Raw genomic sequence first — 27379 nt, 5'->3', positions numbered from 1 at the left:
AACAAGGCCATGGTGCGTGCACTAGCTAAGGGAAAAAAAGATTCGTAGTACTACAAAGGCCACAGTTTTAAGGCAAAACAAGGATCATCAACGGTGCATTATAGCGTGAAGGTACGAGTGCGAGGCGGTAGTGAAAAAAGACTGTACTTGAAACCGGTACCTCTTCGCTATCAGACTCAAGGCTTTGGACAGAGTTTCATAGAAATAGGGAGGCAAAGCCCAGCGCCATAACTGAGATAAGGAATGTGCGCTACGCTTATATCACACCAGCTGTGTTGAGCCTTATCGCTTTCGTTCGATGTTATTGGATTCAGCTAAATAGCAGTAGTGAACCGGGGACAGCAATTGCGCATAGCGAAGGATTTACATGGAGATTATCATTTTTGTAAGGCAGCAGCTGCGTGGGCTATTTAACCTTCGGAATGAGGAAACAGGCAATGTGCAATGGGTCGTGTTAGCTGTATGTAGTAACAACAGTTGGCCGGTATACAGTTTAGCATTAAATGCTCATTATAAAAAAATCTTGAATGCCAATAATAATCGCACTAGTAAACAATTTTGGGTGGCGGGTGAAACAAATAAGTGTAGAAGCAGAACCAGAAAAGTTAGACAAGAGCGAAAGAGATGGACTTAATTTTTGTCAGTCCGTTCAGTACGCCAACCTCAAAACCCGCTCTGTTTAGACAATTTAGCCTCTCAACGTGTCTAGATGCTTAAACCGCAGCATCCAATAAATGCGCCTGTATTCAAGTGCACTTAGCGTTCTATATGGAATTAAGCGAGAATGAAAGTCGAAAACGTCAACAAAATCGTCCTTTCAGCGTGAGTTCTCCCGAGGCCAGCGTTACGGCCTCAGCACGTTGCAATCAGGAAGATTGGAGCCGCAGACTTGTCATCTCTCCTGACCCTTGCAGGATTTAATTAGGAAACGGCATTTCAGCTAAGCAGCTTATTGATTGGTGCAAAACAAACTCGACGTTGCGTCGCATCAATATCAATAAAAGGTGCTGAGGTGCTGACGGTTTAATTCGATCAGCACTGTAGTGTAAGTTTGCCCAGCGTTTTTTGACAGTGATACTAGGTTGTGTGTTTGTGACATAGCTAAAATTGCCTTCATTGCTGGTTTTGATAGCTGCTGTTTTTTCATTGTTGAAAAAAGTTTTTTTTCCAAACCTATTTTATGCATAGTTTGTCAGTCTAACACAGAAATAGCTTCTGATGATGGCATGAGGCCATGAGCATTTGACGAAAGGTTTGGACAATAAAAGCATGTCGTTTTTTACGCCTATTTGTGCCGTTGTTTTCATCATTAAACTTACAAACAGATCCTTAAATAGTGTTCCAAGAAGCATCCAAAATGACCAAATAAGATCAATTAGTAACTATGAACAGTTTGTTGTCTAGCGCAGGAACAGGTAAAATGGGTTGAATGTTAAAAGTACTGGTGTACTGATAAATAATGTCATCGCAAAAACACAGAGAAGACAAACTTCATGAAATCGATGATTTGCTGCGAAGATGTCACAACGAAGCAGTTTACCATCTGCTTCTTGATGAAAGGAAAAGGATTAAAAGGGATGTTGAAAAACGTTCCCGTGATCATGAGAGAAGAAGAAGTCATCGCCACGGCGACAAGCGAAAATCAAGAAGCCATTCCAGCTTTGATGATATTCCAGCACATAAAAAAACTGAAAAAGGGAGAACTGTACAACAGAAGTCAGCTACGTTGGACCCTCGGGTGAATAGCAGAAATATGCCACCTGAATCGGAGCCAAAACCCAAGACGAGTCCAAAAAAAGAACACAGAAAGGTGATTTGTTGTGTAATTAAATTAAGTCCATGCATCATGCATTAGGTCTGTGAATATTTTATTGATCATATTTTTCAAGGTGCGTGCCAAGTCTGAAACGGTTGAAGAAAAACCAGACAAGCATGTGAAAAGCAATGGCCACACTGTCACAAATTCTAAAACTGCAAAGGATCCAAAAAAACACAAAGAACATGGAAAAACAAAGAGGGCAACTCCAGAAACTGAACAGCATAAAAGTACTACTCTGGTATGTTTTAAAAAAGGAAAATGTTTATAGTCTAAACCAGTGGTTCCCAAGTGGGGAGTAATTCCTCCCAAAGGAGGGTTTTTCAAACTTAAGGGGAGAAATTTATTTTAACTTTTACATGTTGTTGGTAAATAGACACTTCAGTGTTGGGAATATAACCTGTGAAGTTGATAAAAGACACAATTTTGAATGATCTTTGTATGGTTTAGCATCTACTAGTAGTCTTTTGGGGAGGATTGAAAATGTTTTGATTTGTAAAGGGTGGAATTCGTAGACAAAGGTTGGAAACCACTGGTCTAAAGCTAACATATTTTTGTTTGCAAAAAGTTAGCACAAAAGTTATTTACCAAATCAAAAAATATTTTATAGAAATCAGAAAAACAGCCAGTTGAGAAGAAACCAGAAAATAAAAAATCAGAATTGGACATTCCCCCAAAACTGGAAAAACCAAGAAAACCTAAAAGCGAAAAGAAAACAAAAACTTTGGGCAATGGTTCAAAACATAACACAGATACCACAGTGAAATCCACTGAGCCTGCAACACAGAAAGTAGAAAAAGAACCCACAAATAATCATAAAACTAAAACACAGCAAAAGAGCAACAAAAAAACTGAGACAGAGGTAAAGTCGATTCGGCCAAAAGAGTTACCTGTAAAGGAATTCACAGCAGATGAAATCGCACAAATGTCAAAAAATCATCGTTCAAAACAACTGCCTAGTTTTATGCAAAAAGATACAGAAGACAAAGAAACTGAGAAGACCGCAACAGTGGCCAAGAGCCCTACAACACCACAACCAAAGGCTGCAACATGGAACGAGGTTTCTCCGAAGTATTCAGTAACTAAATCCCAAAGTGTACCAAAAAGTGAAAATACTGACAGTGCAGTGCAACAGCCAGTAATACAGACTCTTCGTAGAGGGGGTGAACTTAATGTGTCATCTGGTTCAAGCAATATTTCTTCACGCCTTATGAAACTAAAACAAAGCGATAGAAGACCAAATTGGCAAACCAAGCGACCAACGCAAAGCAATGGTGCTCTTGACACAATCCAAAGGTAAATGTTGTTGTGTTGATTGTCATTTTTAGCATTATATACCATACACTAATGCAACTAAGTATATATATGTCAAAACAGACCAAACAAAAATGAGACATCCAAATGCCGGATAAGGTATTTTAATTTCTAGTTAATGCCTCGCAATAACATTTTATTTATTTAAATCATTTAAGTTTAAAGAAAATGCTAATATTAATTTTGTGTTTTATGCAGAGATGGCAAGATAGTCAACACCCAGCAAGTGACTCCTGGCAAAGAACCAAATGAGGCCAAAACAAAATCCCTAAAGTCAAAGACAAAAGTGCACAAGCTTCTACGTTGGCAACACAGTTCACCAGCGGCACTTGAAGATGAAAAGCAACCACAATATTTAGATATTGGCAACATGTCGGAAAATGAAAGGACAGTGGAAAACCATAAAGTGGAACAACAAAGAGAGAAAAATCCTGAAGTTGTTTTTCGAGTGGACTTAGATGAACTCAATCGAAGAAACAGCAAAACCAAAGGATTGTCATCGTTTTTCAGACAAAGAGTGATGAGAACAAAAAGCACTGAAAGAAAGTAGGAATATTTTTTTTTGATCAAAACTTGTTCCTTGAATGTAATGTTGCAGTATTTGGCATTTTTGAACAAAATGTATACATCTCATTGTACCGAACATAAATTAGTTTGCAAATTCAAAACCAAAAAAAATTAACGCAAAAGAAAGTGGAACTTTTGGTAACTGCTTGTTGTACAGTGTGTTGAAACTGTTTTTGCAGTTTTAATTAGAAAACTGTGGCAAAACACTCGCTGTTTACAGTGTACAACGTAACATTTACTTTACTGTTTTAAACTGTGTTAAAACTGTTTTTGCCATTCCATGAGTCCTAATGAAGTAATGTTTGCAGACAAGCCAACACGAAAGAATGCGAGACCCAAACCCACGCATGGGAAATACCAGCTCTTCTCCTTGAGCAAGCCACACAAACAGCCAACATTGAAATTCTGTCTGCTTCCACACAAACCTTTAACACAGGTCAAGTTGCCAGCACACAAACTCCACACAAAAAGTACCGAGATGTGTCTATTCAATTTGAGCCCAGGTGCTCCACTACTGAAACACAAGTAAGTGCTTTTTGTATTTTTCCTTGCAAAATGTAAATGTGGTCAACCAACAGACAACCCAACATATATGCAAAAAATAAAAGTTTGGACAATCGGTATGCCATTCTCAAATAAAATATTTAACCCAAGCAGACAATAAAACCAGTAAAAAGCAATAGAACAGTGCAAATAACAGTGAACACAGGTAGATAAAACCCCTGTACCAATTTAACACCTGACCTTTTAATCTTTGTCCACTTTACGTGTATCGTATGTTTACTAGAATCTTAACTGTGAATCATGTACCAATGGTCAAGCAGAAATGTTTTAGTCAAATTATTTGAAACAAAGACAAGAGATAAAATTTACATATTTTGGATTGATTTACCGCTGGAACTCAAAAATTAGTGGCATGTACATTGTTGCATATTATTCACTAGACCACATCTTCTGGAGTCCCATCAGAAACTCAAACAGAAGATGAAGATAGTCCTGTGTGGGGAAATTCAAACCGACTTAGTCTCGATCGATTGGTGCGCACAAGGGGCAGAAGAAAAGTGAAAATGAAAAGAGCAAACAGTCAAGATGAAATCAGCACAGGTAAAAAGCTGTGCATAAAAAAACTCTATCAAATGGTTTCCAGCCTATATCAAAATGTTCCAAATTACATAACTGCCTTTTATAGGAAGCCAAGAATTTGATGAGAGTGTTTTAAAGAGAGCTACAACCTTGCCACATGGTGGTGCCAAAGAGGTGGGTTGAACTGAAGATTGTACAATATGTAAGCTATTGCTGTCAGGCATAGTATCAAGTTGGTAGAGAATCACATTCGGTGTTATTTACCCTGATGAAGACGACCTGTATAGGACGTTGAAACGTCGGAATTAATTTACATTTGCCAGAAGAGCTCTACAAACTTGAAGATTGTACAAGTTTAGTTGTACTTTAATGTGTGCCATTTTGTTTTAGGAAAAACCGACTAAGCAGAAAATTACATCCTTTCACTGGACTCAAACTGACAAGTTTGTTAAGATAACAATTTCCTACAGTGGAGCACATTTAATACCAAGCAACAAGATCAAAGTGACCACAAATGGTATGCAAATTAAAAAAATGCATTAGGTGGTCTGTACTTAAAGTAAAAAAAAATCTACTGTTACAGGAATAAATTTTCGCCTCAAGATTAATAGTGATGAAGTTTCAAACCCAAATACCAGCAATTCAAATAACAACAACTCATCACAAGACATCATTCCAGCTGAACTTTACATTTCCAGGCTGCGTTATTTTGTCTCTGGGCTGAGCTACACTGTGCTTCCTGACATGCTAACAGTGTTGCTAAGGAAACAGAAAGTCCAAAATTGGGACAGTTTGGAGTTTACGGGGACAAAAAGGACAGTTATAGAAAATGTTTGACCAGAGAATATCATTCTTAAGTTAACAAAATTATTTGCAGTGATGCTTGCATTTTTTATGTTGCAAATGCAAAATAGCACTTCTTAATGATGAGAAGTGTATTGGTCTTCCAGTTTTGTGTGGTTATAAAACCTGGTGTTTACATGTAAATGTACTTTATTATTATTTTTTATTGCCAATTTTACTTCTTACTTTAGTGTGTACCCTATACATGATATTTGTTGGATTATGCTGCATTTAAACTCAATACAATCATGTATTTGCTCTGGTATGCTTAAGCTTTTAGAGGTTTAGTAATATAAAAGTGGAATTGGCCACTAAAGAATTAAAAGATTTTTTTATATAGGTAACTGCCAATTTTGGCCATTTGCAGCACAAGGTCAAGAATTATAAAACCAACACAACCAAATTCAACAAGTCAAAGACCAAAATTATACACACTTTTAGGGGAAATGCAATTTGAGAAAATAGCAAAATCAGAATGGCTTATTATCCAAACAAGAAAAATAAATCCAACATTTCTTTACTTTTACTAATTGCCTATGTTATTAATACAGCAGTGGAAAAATACCAGACCTAAAACTGAACTAAATTAGTCCCTAAAAAAGTGCAGCAACTACAAATTTAGGAAGCTGTTGTTAAAAAATTACGCTTCGAAGGATGGAAACGTCTACAAAAAATTGCTGCTCATGCAAAATTATCTAACAATCCCACTACCTTCACCAATTTTGCCCAGGGTAGAAAGCCGTCTGCCCATTGCATCACGTTTAGCTGCAAAGCTGTGAGCTGCAGCTGAAATGGTTTTTTTTCACACTTAAACATACATAAGCAAAGAAATAGGTCAAAGCAAACACACCTAGATTTTGGTTGGATTGTTCAAGTTTTATAAGTAACAAACACCACCACTTGCACTTTTGTCATCATTTGTACTACAGTAGAAAAAAACCCAATTACTAATGGCAAGGTAGTTGTGTAGGGGCTTTTAAACCAAGAAAGTATCTGTTATTTCATTTATTGGCAAAAAAACAACTTACCGCCTTCAGCAACAGGGATTTGCATTGGTTTAACCACAGCCTGAGGTGGGGACTTTTCTTTGGCCGCTGCAATTTGTTCAAACACATCCAAACCATTGGACGCACTGTCATCACCTGTTGTACTGTTGCTGCTCTGTTTTGCGAAAATTTTGATCAGTTTCATTCAAACCCCAAACTAACAATAGAGAGAAATTTGGTTTATCACATAACTATTTGCCACAGTTTGTTATGCAATTATCCGGATTATGCATTTAACCATACAATTTCCCCCAAAAAGAAATGCAATTGGATTTTAAGGTCTCTATGTAGCTAAATGGACTATGTGTCTAAAGGATTCATCAGTATCAAGATATGTTTAAAGAAAAATTAGTGTAAGGGTAAACAACATTAAAGTTTTTGAGAAGAAAGTGATGAACTTCAACTTACGCTGTTGTTTAGAGACACATCATTCATTTGAGATGAAAGATCGCCATTAGATGGTGACTTGCTTGATATTGCAGAGTTGAACTAACATATAATGCAAGTTAAGATAAAGATTAGAAACACTGACTCCTTGAAATTTTTTACAAACATTAACACAAACATTGCATTTAAAACAAAGATTGGTTACAAGTTTTGTTGCTTTTTTGTTTGGCTTTGTTTTCAAAACAGTCACAAAAGCTCTCAACTTTACTATTTATTTATAACTAGGGCAAGTTTTTGTTGCACTAAAAACGTGAGAAAGTTGCACTTAATTTCAACAAAAGTTGCAGTAAAAAGTTGCATTTATGCACAAGTTAAAATGACTAGCGGGCCGCAGGTTGGACAATCCCTGCCTTAGACTGTCATCTTAACAGATATCACGGTTATCGCTTCTTACTTGCAAAATAACGAATGCACTTTTATATAAAACTTTATGCTTGACTGGGGTTGTTGAACTGCTAGCTTGCAAGCCAACTGTTGCGTCATAGATAACATTGAGATGCAGCTAATCCATCACATAGCTCTTTGTTATGCCATTTAAAGAGAATAGAACCATACTAAAAATAGTTTTATAGCATGTTTTTTAAATCACTCCTTTACATTTTGCGCAATACTTGATAAAAGTTGCACGAAAAATAGAAAAAAATTGCAAAAAGTTGCAACATAAAATTCCTACAAACAGCTTATAACATCATACTACATAAATTCTGTATTTAGGAAGCTGCCGGAAGCTGTAAAAAAAGTTGCAAAAGTTGCAAAAACTTTCCCTATCTATAACCCAGCTGTAAAAACAGTACAATTATTGCACAACTATTTTTGTTACCTAATTTTTTAAAGGTTGCTGCCAGCAGAAATAAACGGAGTCCTGCGCTTATACATGTTTGGAGTGCAATTATTTTTAGGTTTGTAAAGACAAATAAGTAATACTGAAACTTTGTCAAAATCAACTAAAGCATTGAACCCTATTTCCCATGCTTTTTACATTATTAGCATGTTTAAGTACAAAGATTAAAAAAAAATCAAACAATATACCTAATTTCTTTGAGAATTTAATCAAAATAGAGAGCCATTGAGCAGTGGCCAGTGGGCACCAATATTTTTCTATGGTCAAAAATAGACTGCTTTAGCATGGTGACATGTAGACCATCCTTGTTGTTCCACAAAAACATTACAGTGCACAACTTCTAATAAAATCTTTAATATGTACAAACTTAATAATTTAGAAGTTTTCGTTACCAAAAATGAAAACAACCCAAGTGATTGGTACAAAAAATGAACAAATACATTTGGAAAAAAGACAGGTCCCCTTCAGGAAAGGGGAACCATAATAAAACAAAAGTAATGACTTACTTTTGCTTTTAATTCAGTGGGATTGTATCCCAAAAGTTGAAGATATTGTTGCCGTGGTTCAGGGTCAAAGTTCACCTACACACAAGAAAAACATTACACATATTTTATCCAAAAAATATGATAACAAAAATATAGCAGAAAAAAGCACTTCTGTGGAAAAACAAACCTTCAAAAAGCTCCAAATGTTTTCGTCGAATTCAGTCTTTGCCCCAGTAAGACGTTTCTGACAAAAAGCTGAACACTGTGCGTTATCAGAAAGAGCCCCTCGCAGCTCCTTGGACTGTTCAAGTAAATCTATTTCTGTAACCACCTGGAGAACAATTAAAGTTTCAAAATTATTCAGTTTCCTTAATCACAAACATTACTGCCAAGGTAGTGGTGTTTGTGATTAAACTACTTTTCAAGTCCGTGTATAGTGTTCCTAAGTATTCAGTTTCACCCCAGGATATTTTTTCGCTATGTAATATTTTTTTTAATTTTCAAACAAATGGAATTTTCAAAAATTCTTCAATTAGAAAAACTAATTTGTAAAAACCAACAACATTGATGTGTTGTTACCTTTAATACCTAAATGGGTACAAAAATATACATATAGCATGTCCCAAATTAGTTTTCATTTGGGTAGAAGGCAAAATACAATACATATATATTTGTTGCAAATGGTTGTGTCCCCTAATTCAGGGGTCGGCAACCTTTTTTGCACTGCGGCCCGTTTTTGAAACTAAAATTTTATCGCGGACCGGTATTCAAGAAACTACAAATATTTGGCAATAAAAACGCTTAAATTAGTTTATTATCCCCGGGATATATGCGCAAAGTGTTTTATAGCATTAAACCTGAAAAATTATACGGCCCGGTAACGAAATCCTCGCGGACCGGTACCAGGCCACGGATCGGCGGTTGCCGACCACTGCCCTAATTCATCAGACAAAGACAAAACAAAAGTTCAAACCTATTTCGTTGAAAAATGGATGGATGTTACACTGTACCACAACATACAACTATTATTATCAAACAAGTGTAAAACTAGAAGGGTGGCTTAGCACATATTGCCCTTGCACATACACTATGATCTATTTTAAAACATAAATATATTTCCTATGCTTATTTTGTATTGGGTCCCATATTAGCCATCGTCTTTAATAACCTTGGTTGTTTCTGCAAGCAAAAACTCATGGGCCCCCACACATGCAAAGTTGTAGATAATCCATTTCAATAGATAACAACTAGAATAGTGGTTTTCCTATATATTGCCAGTTTATATATACTACATCATATTTAACGATGTATCACATACACCACTTAATATATTTATAATGGATATATATTTGGCACCTACATTTCATTGGGTCCCGATCTTTTTCCTGGCGCTTTATACCATAATTGTTTCTGCAAGCATAATCTAATGGGTCCCCACACATGTGCATATGCGATTTTGTAACAGTAAAAAAAGGGCACAATCATTAACCCTGTTTACATGGACGCGGATTCGAATCCGTTTCGTCAATCCGCTTCTCTCGTTTTTGCCGCTGAAACGGATTGAATCCGCTTCACGCTCAATCCGCCCCGACTAGGTGGTTTGATCCGTTTCATGCTTAATCCGTCTTCTTGTTAAGGCGTGTTTGCTGTGTTGTCAGGTTAGTTGGAGGGTAAAAATAGGTTATTTGCCAGTTTATTTGCTTTGCATCAGAGAATATTTTGTAGAAATAGACTTAGGATGTAAATTGTCGATCAGGCGAAATGTGCAACGGAAAGTATAGTCGTCAGGCCCATTGCTGGAAGGTTGACCAACTAGAAAAATGTTAATTTGTTCAGCTTCAGTTTTGTACTTAATATATGGTAGTGGCAATTGATGTTAGCAGATGTAGAAACCCCTCTGCAAAGTCTCTGGAAGTATTATATTATATACATGACATATAAATGCCTAACAAATGGTAGAGTATGACATGTAAATGTAGTCTTGTTCCAAAATATACATCTTTCAAGAAAAATAGTTACAAGGTTTACTAAATGTTTTACCTCAATGCTGGTTTTGCTATACAGGAAACATGTTTCTGTTAAGTGTAAAATTATTTAAACCCAGTTTTGCAGAAATGCAACAGCAGCATCCAAATAAGTGGACATTTTTGATGAAATTAACAAACTATATTAGGATTGATTTGCAATGCAAGTGAGTATGAACAGTAGTTGCATGTCATAACTATTTCACCACACAACACCACAAAGCAGATGTAAATGTGATACAGTGTGACAAAATTGTGTGGCTATTTTGTAAGGCAGCGCCCAATAGCATGTATTGTTGGTTTTACCTGCATTCCACATTCACATGTTATGTTTTATTTTGTAAGACTAACACCTACATAAAAAACATGTGGCTGTTTTGTAATGATACTAAGGCACCACCCAATGCTATATACTGTTAAATGTATTAACAAACACATGTTAAGTTTTATTTTGTGGGACTAACACCTACATAATAACATGTGACTATTTTATAATGATACTAAGGCACCACCCATTACTATGTATTGTATTCACAACCAAATGTTATTTTTTGTAGGACAAACATCAACACAAGAACATGATACATTTTCGGATTTATTTGGGAACGAAAGTGAACAAGACACAAGCAGAAAGGCAATGGTGGAGTTCATGTAAAGATAATTGTGGAAAGATACAGCAACTAAATGAAAAATATACCAGTATTCACACAATAGAACACCAAACACACAAAACAGACTTGATAAAATGATAACTGATGTGGTGTCTGTATTTTAATTAGGCACCATGGTGCTTTAAATGTATTCACGTTGTTGTGTCCTTCCGCTTTTTGACCAGTACTCATTGGTGTAGGTTCAGATATATATGTCTTTGTCAAATGTGTAAAGAGTAAAATTCATGACAGACTTCATCCAACATAGAAGCAAGGATATTAAGAATTTAAAGAAATTAAGTACATCTTTAAGGTCTGTTGTACATTATGACATAGCATTACCATCATCCTCTTGATAGTGTCAAAAGATTTGCAACTAAAAATACATGTTTTACTTGCTGAATGAATGAAACCAAAAATGTACCTGAATAAATAGTATTTTATACAGTGTTGTTGCAACTTTGCTTTACCTTTTTGTGACTTGGGTTGATACATGTTTTGTTTTTATACAATTTTCAAGTAATATTAGTGGTGATTTTAAAAGCAGTCAGAAATACCAACAAACCTAACTTTACTGACACCTACAATGTCTTCTGCAGGAAATGTTTAGTTGGTTAACAGTCTCAAACATAATGTAATGGCTATTTTCCCAACCTTGTTTAATGACATTATGCTTCACTTGCTTAAAACAGATTCACAGTGAACTACCCAGAATTAAACTTTATGACTACAGGAAAACCCAGCAACTTCTGAAACCTCAATTACAATTTAGAAAAGATAAAGACTTCTTTCTGGACTAACAGCTTGAATTTTTTCTGACAAAATGATCTAAACAGTGAAGCATTTCTTGTCTTATTGTAAACAAAGGTGCATAATTGCCATATGGCTGCGATTTACTTCAAACAACGCCCTTTTACTCAACAAAGCAAAATAAATTACTATTTTTGGGGTAAGTTCACCGCACAAGGTGAAACGGATCGAGCCTTGCGCCATGCGCATGTAAATAGGACGCTGCAATGGATCAAATCTCAAGCCGGCTTGAGGCTTAATCCGATCCGTTTGCAGACGACGCATGTAAACAGGGTTATTGTTAAATTGGAATAGTGGTTTTCCTATATATTCAATTTTACAGAAACTTTGACATATTTACGCACCATTCATTATAATTGTAAGGGATATATATTTGATGGATACATTTAGTATAGTACCAATACTTTTGTGGCCTGTTATAACATAATTTTTTTGCTAGCAAAAACCAATGGGTCCCCACACACACATATTTTGAATTCGTAACAGGATGAATGGCGCATGCATATGCTAGGTAAGAATTTGAATTGCACAGATGACATTTGTCGTATTAAATAAATATTTATAAACTTTTGTTTTGTAACAGTCACAGCCCTTTGTTTGTTGAAGTATGATATTTAATCCGCACATACCGTTCCCTGGCGCCGTTAAGTTTCTACATACCAACAATACGATTGCTTAGCTGGGCTTTTTATGTCCAAAACCTGTTCTGAAACAGTTTTATTAACGCTTTCAGTTTGAGAAGTCACTTTACACAGGTGTCACAAATCGTGCTGCGTTGTCGCTCTGCGTTTCGAAACACGAATAAGTTGACCTACATTAACGTTTACAGCGCAATATAACTAACATCGTAACATCTTTATTTCAACCAGTGAAAAAATGGTCAAGTGACGACCGTGTTCATGCGTGAAGCAGAGGCATTTTTTCCATGCGCCACTATCATCAATCACTCCCATTGCGTCAGCTGTGCACTGAGCAACAGGCAAATACAGTCATGACGTCATACACATCGCCTGGCCCTGCCGTGACCCCGCAGCGTTAACGTTAACAGTGCAATATCACTAAAATCGTAACATCTTAATTCCAAAAAAGTAAGAAAATGGTCAAGTGACGACTGCGTTCATGCGTGAAGCAGAGGCATTTTTTCCATGCGCCACTATCGTCAATCACTCGCATTGCATCAGCTGTGCACTGAGCGAGAACAAATTTGACAAAAGACAACATATAAAAACATATTTTTACTATTACTGAGCCGATTGCACAGAAATTTTTAACAGCCAATAAGGAGAACCTTATACACAGCTGTTTAAAATTTCAACAGGTTAAGTCTTGTATTTCTGACCTCATTAACGTGATAACAAACAAAAAAATATTTGGGGGTAAATGGGTGAAAATGGATATATACAACTTCAAGTTACAAAATACATTAAAATACGCTGCAATGTACCAATCAAAAAAGTAAGAAACTCCAGAATCATTTGCTTTAGCAAGTATAGCCATTTTAAAAATTTCACGTTTTGGGGGGCTGTGGGTGAACCAAGGGATCAAATGGGGTCAAAATTCACATGGACCATCTTTAGACCAATATCTATAATGTGTGTAAATTTGAAAAAGTTTAAACCATTCTTTGTTGACCAAAACGTGGGAACAAATCCACGTTAAAAATGTCACGTTTTGGGGGGCTGTGGGTGAACAGAGAGATCAAACGGGGTCAAAATTCACATGGACCATCTTTAGACCAATATATATCTATAATGTGCGTAAATTTGAAAAAGTTTGAACCATTCTTTGTTGACCAAAACGTGGGAACAAATCCACGTTAAAAATTTCACATTTTAGGGGGCTGTGGGTGAACCAAGGGATCAAATAAGGTCAAAATTCGCATGGACCATCTTTAGACCAATATCTATAATGTGTGTAAATTTGAAAAAGTTTGAACCATTCTTTGTTGACCAAAATGTGGGAACAAATCCACGTTAAAAATTTCACGTTTTAGGGGGCTGTGGGTGAACCGAGGGTTCAAATGGGGTCAAAATTCGCATGGACCATCTTTAGACCAATATCTATAATGTGTGTAAATTTGAAAAAGTTTGAACCATTCTTTCTTGACCAAAACGTGGGAACAAATCTGCGTTAGAAAGAAAAAAAGAAAAAAAATATATAGACAAAAACAATATGTGTCCCCTTCAGGGAAGGGGACCCATAATGAGTAAGTTTGGTATTGTGAAGACAAACACAGTGATTGGTACTGTGCATATTTAAATATGCTATATGGAGTAAAAACTATTTAAATTAAAACACTCATTTTAGGGGGCTAGTAGGATAACTAATGGAGGTTCAACACACACAAACTTAAAAGTAAGAAACCACAATGACTCAATCAATAGTACTGCAAAATTTCAGTCCAATCTGCCAACGTTTAAAATTTCAACCCTAGAGGTGTTTTGAGCAACAACCGTTAATGTTTCTGACGTCAAAGGGCTGTAAACAACCCCCCAACTGCAATGGCGCAATAACGATAATTGGTATACTTTACAAGCTATCCAAATTTTAGCCAATTCTGACATTGTTTACAAACTCACCCCTTTTAGGGGGCTAGCGGGGTAAATACTAGGGTTATCCAGACAAACAAATCTACATAACTATATCTACCATCTGTATAAGTTTCAGCCCCATCCTTTAAGCATTTGATGGCAAACGAGTCAGACAAACTTCAGGGAAAAAACACCCATTTTAGGGGCTAGCGGGGTAAATACTGGGGTTACCAACAAAAACAAAGTGGGGTGTACATCTACATAACTACATCTACCATCTGTGAAAATTTCAGCCAAATCCATCAAACATTTGATAGAAAAACGAGTCGGACAAACTTCGGGGGAAAATACCCATTTTAGGGGGCTAGCGGGGTAAATACTGGGGTTATCAACAAAAGCAAAGTGGGATGCACATCTACATAACTACATCTACCATCTGTGTAAATTTCATCCAAATCCATCAAGGATTTGATGGTAAAACGAGTCAGACAAACTTTGGGTAGAAGAAAAAAAAAGAAAAAACAAACAAACATTTTGAGTAAAATCAATATGTGTCCCCTTCAGGGAAGGGGACCCATAATGAACTACCTGGCTGATAATTGCTGTTCTTTTTCCTGCTCTCTGTTGTTGTGGATCAGACACAGGATAGTGTTGAAAGGAGACAAGTTTTCCACCAAACTGTCAAAGCAAATATGTTTGTTACTTTAAGAAACTATGTGAGCAATTTGATTGTCTCAAATAGGGTCAAGTAAAACATAAATTACATTTGAACTGTTTCAGAACTAGTCTTTTGCGAACAACTATCCCAGCTTTCAAGAAAATAAACAAGAAACCAAGTATAAATGCTGCTGTATTTCAACTAGGTTCCACCACATCTATAAATACCAAAATTCTAAAAAAATCTGCTGCAGGCAGTCTTCACTCAGAATAGACTTGAAAGTAGTGATGGGACGATACCAGGTTTTGAAGCGAGTACCGATACCGAGTACGAGTACCACATGTATATACCTTCGATACCTTCGATACCGAGTACTTAGGTGTAGTGTTGTACTTAGTTGTATATCACTGGCTAATTTATCTGCCATGGTCGGGGTACAGGCGTGCACACGCACATGCCGAAAAATGTAATCTCCACGTGATAGCGAAAAAGATATACGTAAACTGGCGGAACTTTTTTCCAATTTTGTGCTGTCCGAAGCAAATATTGGCATAAAGTTGCCCGTATTCTTATGGTGTAAATCGGCCTTTGGTACTCACACGTTGGTATCGAAAACCAAGGCAAAATATTTCGATACCGAGTATCTATACCACTCAAATCGTTCGATACCATCGATACCGAGTACCGGGTACAATCCCATCACTACTTGAAAGGCAGTCTTTGGGCTTGGACGTCAAACAATGACCAAAAACAACAATCAACAAAGGCCAGCTGTACTCAAAATATGTTACAGGTCGAAACAGTGTGCACTGTCTGCAGCTTTATATTTATTTCTTACTACTTTTTCAATTAACATAGTTTTGGTATAAGGGTATAAATTTTTAACACTGAATTGCGATTACTTACAACAAATGAAGCTCCACATGGTTTTCTCATCCACTTGGGTGGATTTTTGAGACAAACACCAGCTTTCTTTTGTGCAGCAGCAGTTGGCTGTGGTCGTTCAGTTGGAAAAGATTCTGCACCAAAGGCTTCAGCAACCTACAAAATCATAGCATTAAAACCAAAACATACCTTATAACAAGAGTTTAGACGACCACAACAATTGGCACATATATATGTCAGCACCTTTAATTGTCTTTGAAATAAACAATTTCAGTTCATGGTTTTAAGAAAAATATGTAATTTGAAAAAGAGACAACGAGAGTGTTTATTTTATTTATATATGTACACTACATTTTGAAAGCTAGTAAGATTCTCACCATATTTCTTTGCTTCTCATCAGCACTGTCATCCTCTATGGCAGCACCACCACCCATCAGGGAATGTACAACAATTCTACCATCGAATGATCCAGTCGACACTACATTTGGGTTTCTGGGACACCATTGAACATCAAAACACCACTGAGCATTAGTTTCCAGCTCATAAACAACCTGAAAAAACAAGCGTAAATGCATAAGCCGAAATGTTAAACACAACTGAAAAGTCTTAGGACTGGCACTCACCAAAATTTTGTTTCTCATAAACTAATGCCCACTGTAAATATCTTCCATGTTATTTTACATTAGGTGCTATGTTTACCTAAGCAAATTTGGTTCACAGAAATCAAACAAACAAAAAAATTGAGAGAAGTATTATTACATCCCCTTTAGGAAGACCATGTGTCATAAACCATGCTTACTTCTGGTGGTGAAGTGTTAGGATTCCAACAGAAGACATGATTGTCTTTGCTGCAAGAAAGAAGTAGATCTGGATCCCTCGGACACCATGAAACTGACATTACTCCTTTTTTGTGCTTTTCCAAAACCTTAAACAAGAAACGTAAAATTGTATCCAATATTGTGGACAGGCAGTCACTTGCAGAGCCTGAAGTGAATATTCGGAAACTAAATATTCAGCCAAACCTTAAATCCTCATTTTAAAGGAAGTTTTCAACCGAACCTTGCACAGTTAATGTAGGTGAACTAATTTATAACACTCCAAAACAACTTCTACATATATATTATATGAACAAAACATCTTATGTTTTGCATACTCTGTGGCTTGTGATTTCTAGGCATAACAATTGGTTAATTTATAACGTTTCACATTGGCAATATTGAAAGTTAAGTTTTTTATTCCATACATCGAAAGTTCAGTTTGGGCCAAATTTTCCAACTAAAAATTCGGTGCATCACTGACCAAAACCACTCTTCCCAATTTTTTGGGGGGCTGTGCGCTTGCACAACCCTATTAGCAAGTTTACCTTCATAGGTGAAGTGGCATTTCGCAAATCCCATAGTTGGACTACAGGTGAGTGATCGTCTTCTGATGAAAGAACAAGTTGTGTGGCTACCTCAGGGTGCCATGCTACATCACTACATTGCATCTACATTAGACAATGCAATAGTTAGCTATGCTGCCGATTAGCACAAAATATAGCTTAAAATATAGGTTATTGGGTACTAAAGGGTAAATTAAACATGCCTTTTTCATCCAAACAAAGCAAAAGTTTTTTTTTTGTTTTTTTATTGTATTTTTCGACAATCAGGGAGCAGTCCTAGAACTGAAAATTGCCCTTTGTCCTTCACGGGATTCGAACCCAGGATACTCCTGGGAATGAAACCCAATCAGGTTTCTATGGTTGACATTGTTAAATATCCTAAAACTTACACGACCAGATGGATCTTGAACTTTGATTATCGGCTCATTTTTCCTAAGATCCCAAACCACACAGCAGGGTCCTGAAGTTATTGCACTTGTTGATGCTAAAATGTGTTGAACCTGAACACGAGCATTCATATTAAGAGTGTAGTGACAACAAATCTGTTAAATAAAAACTGCACACACTTGTCTGTTCCAAGCAATTGAACTAATTTGAGCAATTGGCTGCGTCTTGGCACCAGGGGTCATGGGACTTCCAGGATTTTTCATGTCCCAAATAAAAATTTCTCGTTCACTTGCACCAGAAGCAAACAGGTTTCTCTGTAATTTTTTTTTTTTCAAAAAACAGTTTCAATTTACAGACACCTATTATAACCAAACATTCAGAATTTCTGTACATACTTGGAAAGGATTAAAGTCAAGTGCTCCAACAGGCCCAGTATGCTTTGAGGTTTGCAGCACAAGACAATCATCATCACCATTCAAAATTTTATCTGGGTTGTAAATCTCAATTCCACCTTTATCTGTTCCACAGACAATGACTCCATTTTCATGAGGTGATTCTGAGTATGTTCCTCCCCAAACTACCTTCTGGAACCTAAATTAAGTTGACGCTTTACATCATTCGATCAGCTGCTGCTGAAGCATGTAGTACAAAAGTGTATGCATGCAAATCATATGTAGAAATATACTATGTCCAATGGGCTACCTGTTAGAAGTTTCAACACTGCCTGCACACTTTGCAGTTGTGGATGAATCAGTCATGTCCACAGTATAAATTTCCAGCTTGGCATTTGAACTAAAAGTGGCATCCAGCTGTTGTGCTGCAGTTCCAGCAGCAATGTACATTGGGTGGGTTTCAGCTGGACTCCATGCATAATTTGCTGTCACTTTGACCTCCTTAATTTTAACCATTTTAAATTTTAAAAGTTCTACTTGGGGTTAAAACTTGAAAACACAAACAACACATATTACACCATCATGTCTTCACAAAACAGATTATATTCAGATACCAACACAGTCTTTTGCTGTCTAGATGTGCACTTTAACCAGTTATTGTAAATACAATAATATAAGGAGCCAAAATAAATGATTATCATAACGTGCTTGGTTAATTTAAGAAACAAGAGAATATATTGGATGGCACCGTAAACAGGACAAGAAACTCTATGCATCTGTCTAGTTCTAACTAAACTAAGCTAACAATCAAGCGTAAACTCACTTCTGTTTTTACAAACAATCAAAAAACATTTTTCAATGAAAATTTGTTTGGAACGACAAGCACAAGTAAGAAACTTATGCTTGGTGTTTTTGTCAGCAAATTGCAGAAAGGCCCCTCTTGCTAATAGTGCAATTTTTGGAAAACTAAAAACAATAAGAAGAAAGTGTATCACCTAATTTCTTTTCAGACAAGCGTACTCCACAACACGTTTCAAACAAGACGTGGCATTTGTTGCCGCCTACGTCATGAATTGAAACCTCACAACAAACACCACCTTGTGACGACATACAGCGCATAAAAATCTAACAAAGACGTGTAAAATACTAGAACGTGAGTGGTCACTTTTTGCAAGTTGAATCTGTGCGCTGGGCATAAAAAAGCTTAAAAGAATTTTTGTAGGTGGTGGAACGGAAGGAAAGTTTAGACGTTGTGCCACAACAAAACAGTTTGTGTCTGTCGGAGTTTGGCCTGACGAGGCAGAAAAATGGGGAAGGTGAACGTAGACGCCGCCATTTTTGGTGGTTCCAGTGTCAAGAAAGTCCCTCTTTTCCACAAAATTGACATGTATGGATCGTACGCACTGGTATGTTATGGCTACTTTATTATTATATTTTTCCACTTGATGTTCATGACAGGCCAAACTGAGTATAAACAACCTGGAACCCCGTTCGTTTATCTTAAAATGTACCACTTTGAGCACAGAAAATAGCATATTTATTGTATTTGCAGCTGACCCTCATTTGGATTGTTATTCTAATCAACACTACCATGTCAATTGGTCAATACACGGTTACAATACCAAAAGAAATGTTTGTTCATGGGCCTCTAGCCATCAACTTTTCGCTACCCGACACAGAAAACAGACTGATTTGCAATCCCCACTTCAACAAGTTCGTTTCCAACTCATCTTTTTTCTTGGACGCTTTCGGGGAAGATGTTCTGACGACGGTAAACAATGTTCTTTATTTTCTATGTGATGTTAAAATCTCTCCAATACAGATTTGAAATAAACTTCTTTGCTACATTTGATGCAGGCAAAATCACCTGCTTTTCTAGCTCTGCCTGAGATTGTTGGAGTACTGAATGAGTTTAGCAACAAATCTGGAAGTAACATCACCTATATTGGTATTCATCCGAATGAAGTGTGCGAACTTATTCCCCCCAACTTACTGGCCGGCGGAGGGTGCATGACGTACAAAAATGTGAGTTTGACAAACAGTAAAAGTAAATTCAAGGAGACCAAGTACCTTGTTTCACATTCAACTATTAATTTAGCAGTTTAGGTCACACAAGAATCTCAATCGTAATAACCCACTTACTTACAGCTCACAGCGAATTGTCTGAAAGATGTATGTGAAACTGCAGATGGTGTAAATCTCTGCTGGTGGAAACAAGCTTCGTTGTTTTACATGCTTATTGTATTGTACACCATCATATTCGTGCCTGCTTGTTTGCTGGTAAGTTTGGTAAATACACATCGAATCATTGTATAAAGTACAAATTTTCTGCAGGTCGTAGTTTTGATGTTCGACCCTCCTCCCAGCAACATGCGCTGGATAGCAAGGCCAATTCTTTGCTCTATTTGCTTTTTTGGAACAGGTGCAGTTATTTTCTGTTTGTTTGCTTATCACGTTATCTTCTTATTGCTATTTATGATATAGGGTGCAACGTCGACCAGACTATACTTGAAACATAAGGGCTAAAATAGACTGGGCTGAATGTGTTGCGTTATACATTTTGTACAAATATTTTTAGGTTTCTTGTGCGTTGACTATAGGTGTATGTGATCTGCGTAGTACATAACTTGCGAACATAGCGCCTCAATTTTTGGGTTTACATAAAATTAAAATCGAGCAAGAAAAATCGTTACGTTTTGTAATATTTGGGTCATTTTGTACCCACTGTCAGAAACGTCAAGAATAACGCATTTTCTGACATGTTATAACAACTAACCCTTTGTTTGTAACAATTCAGCTTAAAGAATTATTTTTTTTCAGGTATTTTGGGAATAATTGCAGTCGTAATCTCGAGCAGCAATGCTTCTAAGTACCTTAACCAACCGGCGCTTTATGCGGATTACCCACTATTCACATACAGCGCTGGTTCGGGATATTGGTGCGTTCATGTGGTAGCTGAATCATCTGTTGCCTTTGGTATCGTCTACGCTTACATACACTTCTTCACTCCCAAGTACCCAAGGTAGGCTAGAATTTAAAATTCAAATTTGCAGTTTTTCGTCTACTCTAAATCACCTAAAACAAATGCTAAATTTTGACACAAATTATGAATATTTCTGGCATAAAAAAATCAACATTATATATACACGGGGACATGCCAAGTGACCTTCTTTTGGTGTGCGGTTATAATTCGGCCCATATCAATATTTATTAATTGTATGTGAATTTTGGAAAACACTTAAGTTATACTGATGCCAGTTTCTTAGTTAATTGGCCCACGGCATCCTCACTGTTGTAGTTTGTGACGTTGTTTCGTCTTTTTTTATGTTTACCCTAAAATTCATTCCAAAATTCGTCTCTAACCTTTTTTGTGGTGAATTGTTACCAGACATATATATACCTTTCTCTTTTTGTTCATTCTGGAAATTTAAACAAGTCATCCGACGTTTTAGTTTCCTATGCGGGGCGTCTATATCGGTGTAATGCCAGCTACCTAACACAGTCGTTCTTGTAACACCAAGAGGGTAACACGAGGAAGGCACTGGCGCAAAAACGGCGATACAACGTATTTTTTGTTATGTTCGTCCAACGTTGTGCATATTTGGTGTTAAAATATATAAGTTTACAAGTAGTGTTTTAACTCACAACAAATTCATTGCAGACACGAGGCACGTCAAGTGATCAGACAACGTCACTTTGATCGTGAATTGAAAAAACTTGAGGAAAAGTATCACATTGGAGAATCTACCAACTAGAACTTTTAATTTAAATTTTGTTGGTTTGTTGCTGTTTCGTTGGATTGTAACACGGTTATTTGAAAGTTGAAATATAGTTTATGGTTTTTAACAGACAATTATATTGAGTTTATACTAAGTAATGCACCAATTAACTGGTCCCAATTACTTTTTGAAGCAACCTTTGAAAATAAGACCTGAACCTAAAGTCTCCAGGCTAAAACCAACTTACGCTAAAACTAACTATTGTGTCCAATTCATTACAAAATGATTAAACTCTCTTTCGAGATTCAAAACTTAACAGTCAATCAAGGTATTACCCGTAATCGTTCATGCGTGAAAAGAGCCGGTCACGTGCGGTATGCGACTTTTTTCCGTTGCTATTTCCCACCCAGCGACGGCGTGTATTTCGCGGCTCAATTTACGTGGGCACGTAATACGTATGTGTCCTTACTCTTCAGTAGATACAGGCGCAGAGCCGGGAAAGGATAAATGAAACTGCCGGACAGGTTCTGAGAATTTAACCGGTATCAAAAAATAGGACTGATTTTTCATGTGCTCAATAATTAACTGTTGGATAAATTTAAGTGTGCAAGTAAATGCATGGGCCGGCGGCCCGGGAAAGAAAAACACGTAGTGACCGTATACTCAGGAAGTGTTATTTCATGCAAATTTATTATTTGTTTTTTCATGCAAATTTATTACACTAACCTGGTCAATTTTGCAACAGCAAGTAGGTAATTTAACATACTGCTGTAAATTCAAAACATTAAAAGTCCTAAAGTAGCTATTAGATGGATTTAAAGAATGCAACCCACTTTCAAGGTACAGTTCTTGTGTTCTGCTGTTTTCTAATAATTAGTAACATTACTCTGTAAAGTTCTATATATTTTACAGCTGAAATTAAAAAGCATCCAGAATGGGAACTAGAAAAGACAATAGACAGCTCTGAGTTTTCAGAATGGCTCTCTGAAAACTTCAGCATTTGCCTTTTCTGCTCTGTTTTATATGTTGCAGCTGTCTTTACAGGAAAAAAGTATATGGAGGATAAGGAAAGGTATTGATAACACCTTATTTTCAACCAAATTTTTGTTTTTTAAAATGTCATCAGATTTATATATGTCTCTTTGTCTGTAGGTACAATCTTCGACAACCTATGATGATTTGGTCACTGCTTCTTGCTGTGTTCAGCATTTTCGGAGCAATTCGTTCAGCAATTGTCATGTACTACTTGTATGCTGATGGTGGCATGCATTCTGTCATCTGCAGCAAAGAGTTCTACAAAGGTCCGATTGTCAGGTTCTGGGGGCCAGTCTTTGTTTCTAGCAAGATTTTAGAATACAGTGAGTACATGTTGGACATCATCATGCTGTGCCTGTTATTTCAATGTTTATAACAATACACCATGTCTACTATTGTATTGTTGGCAGTACCTTTCCTTGTTGAGTTGTATTAACAAGGCTTTTGACACATTGTGGTATTTCACAATGGATGACTTTGACCATTTAGCTAAATTCAGTCTTTTTACAGTGGATACCATGTTCATTATACTTCGAAAGCAAAAACTTATATTTCTACACTGGTACCATCACATGACTGTCTCCTTGTTTGCTTGGTGGACATATGGAGCACAGTTCGCAGGTAAAAAGTCTTTTCAAAGAAGCAAATTGGTTTGTCTAAGCCCAAGGTCATAAACTTCTTTATTTGCTGTGAAAGTAGGTAACAAAGGTGGTTGGTTCTGCTGAGCAAATGTGACTCTTTGAAATAAACTTTTAATGGTGTTTTAGTGATGTACATACTAGCATGTGACTATTTTTCTAAAAGTAATGCCAAACGAAAAAGGAGCTGTTAAAAAAGGTCACACTTTAACACTGTAATTTTGTTTTGCAGGCGGTGGTGTTTTCATGACTGTTAATTATGCAGTTCATGCAATGATGTACTCCTACTATGCAGTTCGTGCAGCAAACATCAGGGTGCCACGATGGATAGCTGTTGTAATTACTGCATCACAAGTAAGTGGTGTACACATAGATTCTGATATACATGTATAAACTACCCCATGTGACACATCAATTTACAACCATAAGTCAACCACAAAAAAGTAAATGGTTTTGCTTGACAGATACAACCCTGTGGCTGTTAAATGCAAATGTGCTGAGAGAACACTTGGTCTTATCTTGTATTATAGCGTTTGCTTTAAGATTTTCATGTTGTCCATACATGAGCCCTAAAACCTGCATTATGTGCATTAAGTGTATAGGATGTTAACATCTAGAACGTTGCTTAGACCAGATTAATTGCTGCCAAAATTGTTAACTGGGAATGACAAATGACCGGTACTTTTCCCTAACATGTATCGCATAAAGTGATGCAGTGCAAACGCTTGTTAACACCACTTTTCTGCAGATTATTCAAATGATTATTGGCTGCTGGACGGTGTATGCAGTGAACATTTGGCGCGGTGATGGCTCATGTCGCTCGTCGTGGGAGCACATATTCTACGGTGGCATCATGTACTCGTCCTACTTCGTTCTTTTCTTGCACTTTTTCAACAGTGCCTACCTAAACAAACCGCGGCGCGGTAAACCTGAGGCGGTATGTTCAATATTGTACCACTATTTCGCATATCCCGCATACCCGTCGTGTCACGATACGTTTTGCGGACACGCTATTTCCTGACTCATGAATGCTGTGATTAACGCTGGGTTTGATTTGGATGTGATCAAGTTGGCATTAAACGTTGGTTTTGTTTACCGCGTCCAAGTATTTGTTTTCATCTGATCGCTCTGCTTATACTTAGCTATACCCGGGGTCGATGTATTTATTCTTAAAGCACTAGGCAAGGCACTAACTTACCTTCGTGACAAGTTTAAAGAGCTCTTCTGGCAAATGTGATTTTATTCCGACGTTTCGACGTCCTATGCAGGTCGTCTTCATCAGGGTAAATAACACTGAATGCGACTAGTACAGTGCACGATAAACAAAGGAAAAAAGAATAGAACGCAAGCACGTAACAACTTCGTGAGTTGTGTAACTACCACAGTTATGGCATGCACACCGGCGTTGTTGCTTGTCACTAAACGTTTTTCGTAATTATTTTTAAAACATAGTTTGCACATGGTTTGTTGCAGCGTTCCTGCATTCATAACGCCCCTTAAAACTTGTTCTGTTAGTTGCTCAGCAATATTTTCAGAAACCTTTTCATCACCAAAATTATGAAATGCGCTTTGCACTACTTCTGGTTTTGGACTTCGTTCGATCTCTTGTTTAATTTGTCATCATACGCATACTGCGTCATTGCGGCCTTTTTAAGCATCCAACAAACTCAGGGTTTTACAGTTTAAACGACCTTATCACTTTTGGGTAACCAACTTTTGTTCAAGGCCTCGTGTTTTGAGAGCAAACAGTGGCGTGACCCCACCCGTGAGTTCGAAGTCCAAAGCTTCGTCTTGCGTGTGCAGATGGCGTGATCCATGACAAATGAAGACATTTTGTTACCCCAGCTAAATGGCACAGTTCATTGAATGTTAGCTAAAGTTCGAAATTTGGTGGATGTCAAACGTACTCCACGCAATGTGTCATGTCAAGGACTTTCAACTTTGTACTCCCTCTGTGCAGAATATTAAAAATTTCTGCATTGTATGAGACATGTTTTACTCCTGTTTTTTTTTTGCCAAGAACCTCTAATATAAAAAGTGTAAATGACAGTGCTAAATAGTGAAACGGAAAATAGCGACTTTCGTAGTTTTAATGATAAAACATCTTGTTTTTGTCTCAATTTACCCTTTTTACTAAGATGTACAACATGTATTTGAAACTTTGTGTATTAAAACTATGGGTCTTTTTTAAGACAGTTTGAATTGTGAGTTTTACTTTTAGCAACGGATGTATGTCATAAGCTAAAAGTGGCGCCCCTGTCGAACTGACATAAAAAAGTTATGTTATTTCCTCGTGGTGAACCGTTTCTGTGTTTGAATAATTTAACTTTCTGCTGTTGAAGCCTCTCTTTGGCGACAACTCGTTTCGTTAATAATTAATCTTTCTTGTTTTAGCGCACTGATGCGTCGAAGGCGACCAAAGAAAATGGTGACGGTGTTTCGTCGAACGCAACTACGCCACTCAACGGCCAAGAAGGTTTACGCGAAAGAATCAAGCAGAAATGAAAAGACTATTGCTTTTAGATCATTAACATTAGCTAGCTGTTTAGCAAATTTTCATTTTTGAAATGCCTTTTAAAGGTTTAAGCCCTGCAGCTTCAACTACACGTTTGTTATCTATTTAGACACATAGGCGGAAGTAGAAAAAATGTTTGGTTATCCAGCTTCCTCATATTGCTTGCTTACATTTTGGGGTGTAGCCTAATCCGAAATACTCACTCCGCAATGCTTTTTGGGTGCATATGACTATTATGTAAAATATCTACTTATTTTTCAATGAAGCCATCCTTTTCCACCAGTTTTTTGTCATGTCAACACTATACCAATCTTAGTAGTTTTTTTTTTGGTTTTACGCATTCACACAGTTCCTTCTAATTCCTGCAAAGTTCCCGAATCAAGTTTAATTTTTATGCAATCGCCAATCGTGAAATTATGGTTGTTGTTTTTTCACCGTCACCCTAATGCAAACATTCAATTTTACATTTTCACTTGTGAGTACTAATGTGTTTTCTTGCAAATGGTCGATTTGAATGAAGTTTCATTTTAAATGCATTGTATGGAGGTTTTGTGGCGTTTGTTTATGTACCAAGTATGTTTGTTTTTCCACGGTTAAAAGAATTTACGTGTCAAAAACATAAACCTGTTTTTTTTTTCAGTTTTCGTATATTCCTGACAATTTTTACACTTATTCTAAAACCTACATTGTTATTATCACTTCGGTAAGTGTCGCATTTTACACCGGTTCAGTAAATCCTCTCGTGTTTAAATTTTTTAACCTGGTGATTATTTGAGGTATATTTCCTAACCAAACCGTTCGACACAGAGTTGTAAGTCGGGCCGGGTTCGGGCTTAGGTTTCTTCAAAAAAAAAACGGGATTGATGCGAACCTGACTTTACACTCTTAGTCAGTCATTTTTTCAATAAATTTAACTTGCCAAAGTTTGAGTGCTGGCTATAACCGAATGTCAAACAGCCCCAAAACGCCTTGTTTAAAACCAATTGTCTATAGCGTTTGTTATCTCGGTCTTTTCTGAGGCTTCGATGTATAGGCCTGTCAATCAAACGTTCGGGCTTCTCAAAATTTCAGGCCCGTTTTAAACTGGTTTGACAGAACATAATGGAAGAATCATTGTTCGAGCTAGAACAAGAAATACGTAAGTGTCAACTACTAGGGATGTGCCAAAATTACAAATGTTCTGTTTGGTCGAGCACCGAGCATCTCACGTTAATGCTCGGTGCATTATGACGTCACAAAAAATCTCCTTTCTACCTTTTAGCTCTACAAGGCCTCTTACGTCACCAGCGGTGTATTAAGCTGTTACAGGCCT

The 27379-nt window shown here is 36.9% G+C and overlaps 4 protein-coding genes and 1 long non-coding RNA gene across 6 annotated transcripts in view; 4 read left to right on the top strand and 1 right to left on the bottom strand.

The window, feature by feature from the left end:
• Positions 1-18733, bottom strand: part of LOC145239668 (protein transport protein Sec31A-like) — a 33071-nt gene extending 14338 nt beyond the window's left edge. For both annotated transcript variants that reach the window (XM_080103046.1, XM_080103047.1), the window contains exons 1-13: positions 18471-18733; positions 18164-18359; positions 17948-18082; positions 17771-17881; positions 17364-17486; positions 16800-16925; positions 16378-16551; positions 16022-16156; positions 15046-15135; positions 8630-8773; positions 8464-8538; positions 7078-7158; positions 6652-6784 (exon numbers count right to left, since the gene is read on the bottom strand). In XM_080103046.1, the coding sequence (XP_079959172.1) occupies positions 6652-6784; positions 7078-7158; positions 8464-8538; positions 8630-8773; positions 15046-15135; positions 16022-16156; positions 16378-16551; positions 16800-16925; positions 17364-17486; positions 17771-17881; positions 17948-18082; positions 18164-18359; positions 18471-18676 (1729 nt within the window). In that variant the 5' untranslated portion in view covers positions 18677-18733. The remainder of the gene's footprint in view (positions 1-6651; positions 6785-7077; positions 7159-8463; positions 8539-8629; positions 8774-15045; positions 15136-16021; positions 16157-16377; positions 16552-16799; positions 16926-17363; positions 17487-17770; positions 17882-17947; positions 18083-18163; positions 18360-18470) is intronic.
• On the top strand, positions 1398-5881 carry LOC145239669 (uncharacterized). Its single transcript, XM_080103048.1, has 9 exons — positions 1398-1810; positions 1890-2057; positions 2427-3112; positions 3329-3676; positions 4006-4222; positions 4642-4801; positions 4887-4954; positions 5171-5297; positions 5364-5881. The coding sequence occupies exons 1-9, from the start codon at positions 1460-1462 to the stop codon at positions 5615-5617; spliced, it is 2379 nt and encodes a 792-aa protein (XP_079959174.1). The 5' UTR covers positions 1398-1459; the 3' UTR covers positions 5618-5881.
• On the top strand, positions 9954-11337 carry LOC145239671 (uncharacterized). The gene is made up of 2 exons (XR_013862357.1): positions 9954-10633; positions 11024-11337. It is a non-coding gene; the product is annotated as an uncharacterized LOC145239671 (long non-coding RNA).
• Positions 18734-19363: 630 nt separating the features above from the next.
• Positions 19364-21964, top strand: LOC145238930 (uncharacterized). Its single transcript, XM_080102218.1, has 7 exons — positions 19364-19566; positions 19713-19931; positions 20018-20185; positions 20309-20440; positions 20495-20582; positions 20981-21182; positions 21822-21964. Exons 1-7 carry the CDS (start codon positions 19468-19470, stop codon positions 21913-21915), a joined length of 1002 nt encoding a protein of 333 aa, XP_079958344.1. The 5' UTR covers positions 19364-19467; the 3' UTR covers positions 21916-21964.
• Positions 21965-22319: 355 nt separating this feature from the next.
• On the top strand, positions 22320-26821 carry LOC145239436 (very long chain fatty acid elongase 6-like). Its single transcript, XM_080102754.1, has 7 exons — positions 22320-22719; positions 22792-22951; positions 23032-23237; positions 23425-23535; positions 23785-23906; positions 24301-24489; positions 25947-26821. The coding sequence occupies exons 1-7, from the start codon at positions 22689-22691 to the stop codon at positions 26055-26057; spliced, it is 930 nt and encodes a 309-aa protein (XP_079958880.1). The 5' UTR covers positions 22320-22688; the 3' UTR covers positions 26058-26821.
• Positions 26822-27379: the final 558 nt, after the last annotated feature.

Source organism: Phallusia mammillata, chromosome 7 (genome assembly GCF_965637545.1).
Source record: "Phallusia mammillata chromosome 7, kaPhaMamm4.hap1.1, whole genome shotgun sequence".
NCBI classification, from domain to species: Eukaryota; Metazoa; Chordata; class Ascidiacea; order Phlebobranchia; family Ascidiidae; genus Phallusia; species Phallusia mammillata.
The sequence above is the reverse complement of the archived record's forward strand: the minus strand, read 5'-3'. Positions and strand labels throughout refer to the sequence as shown.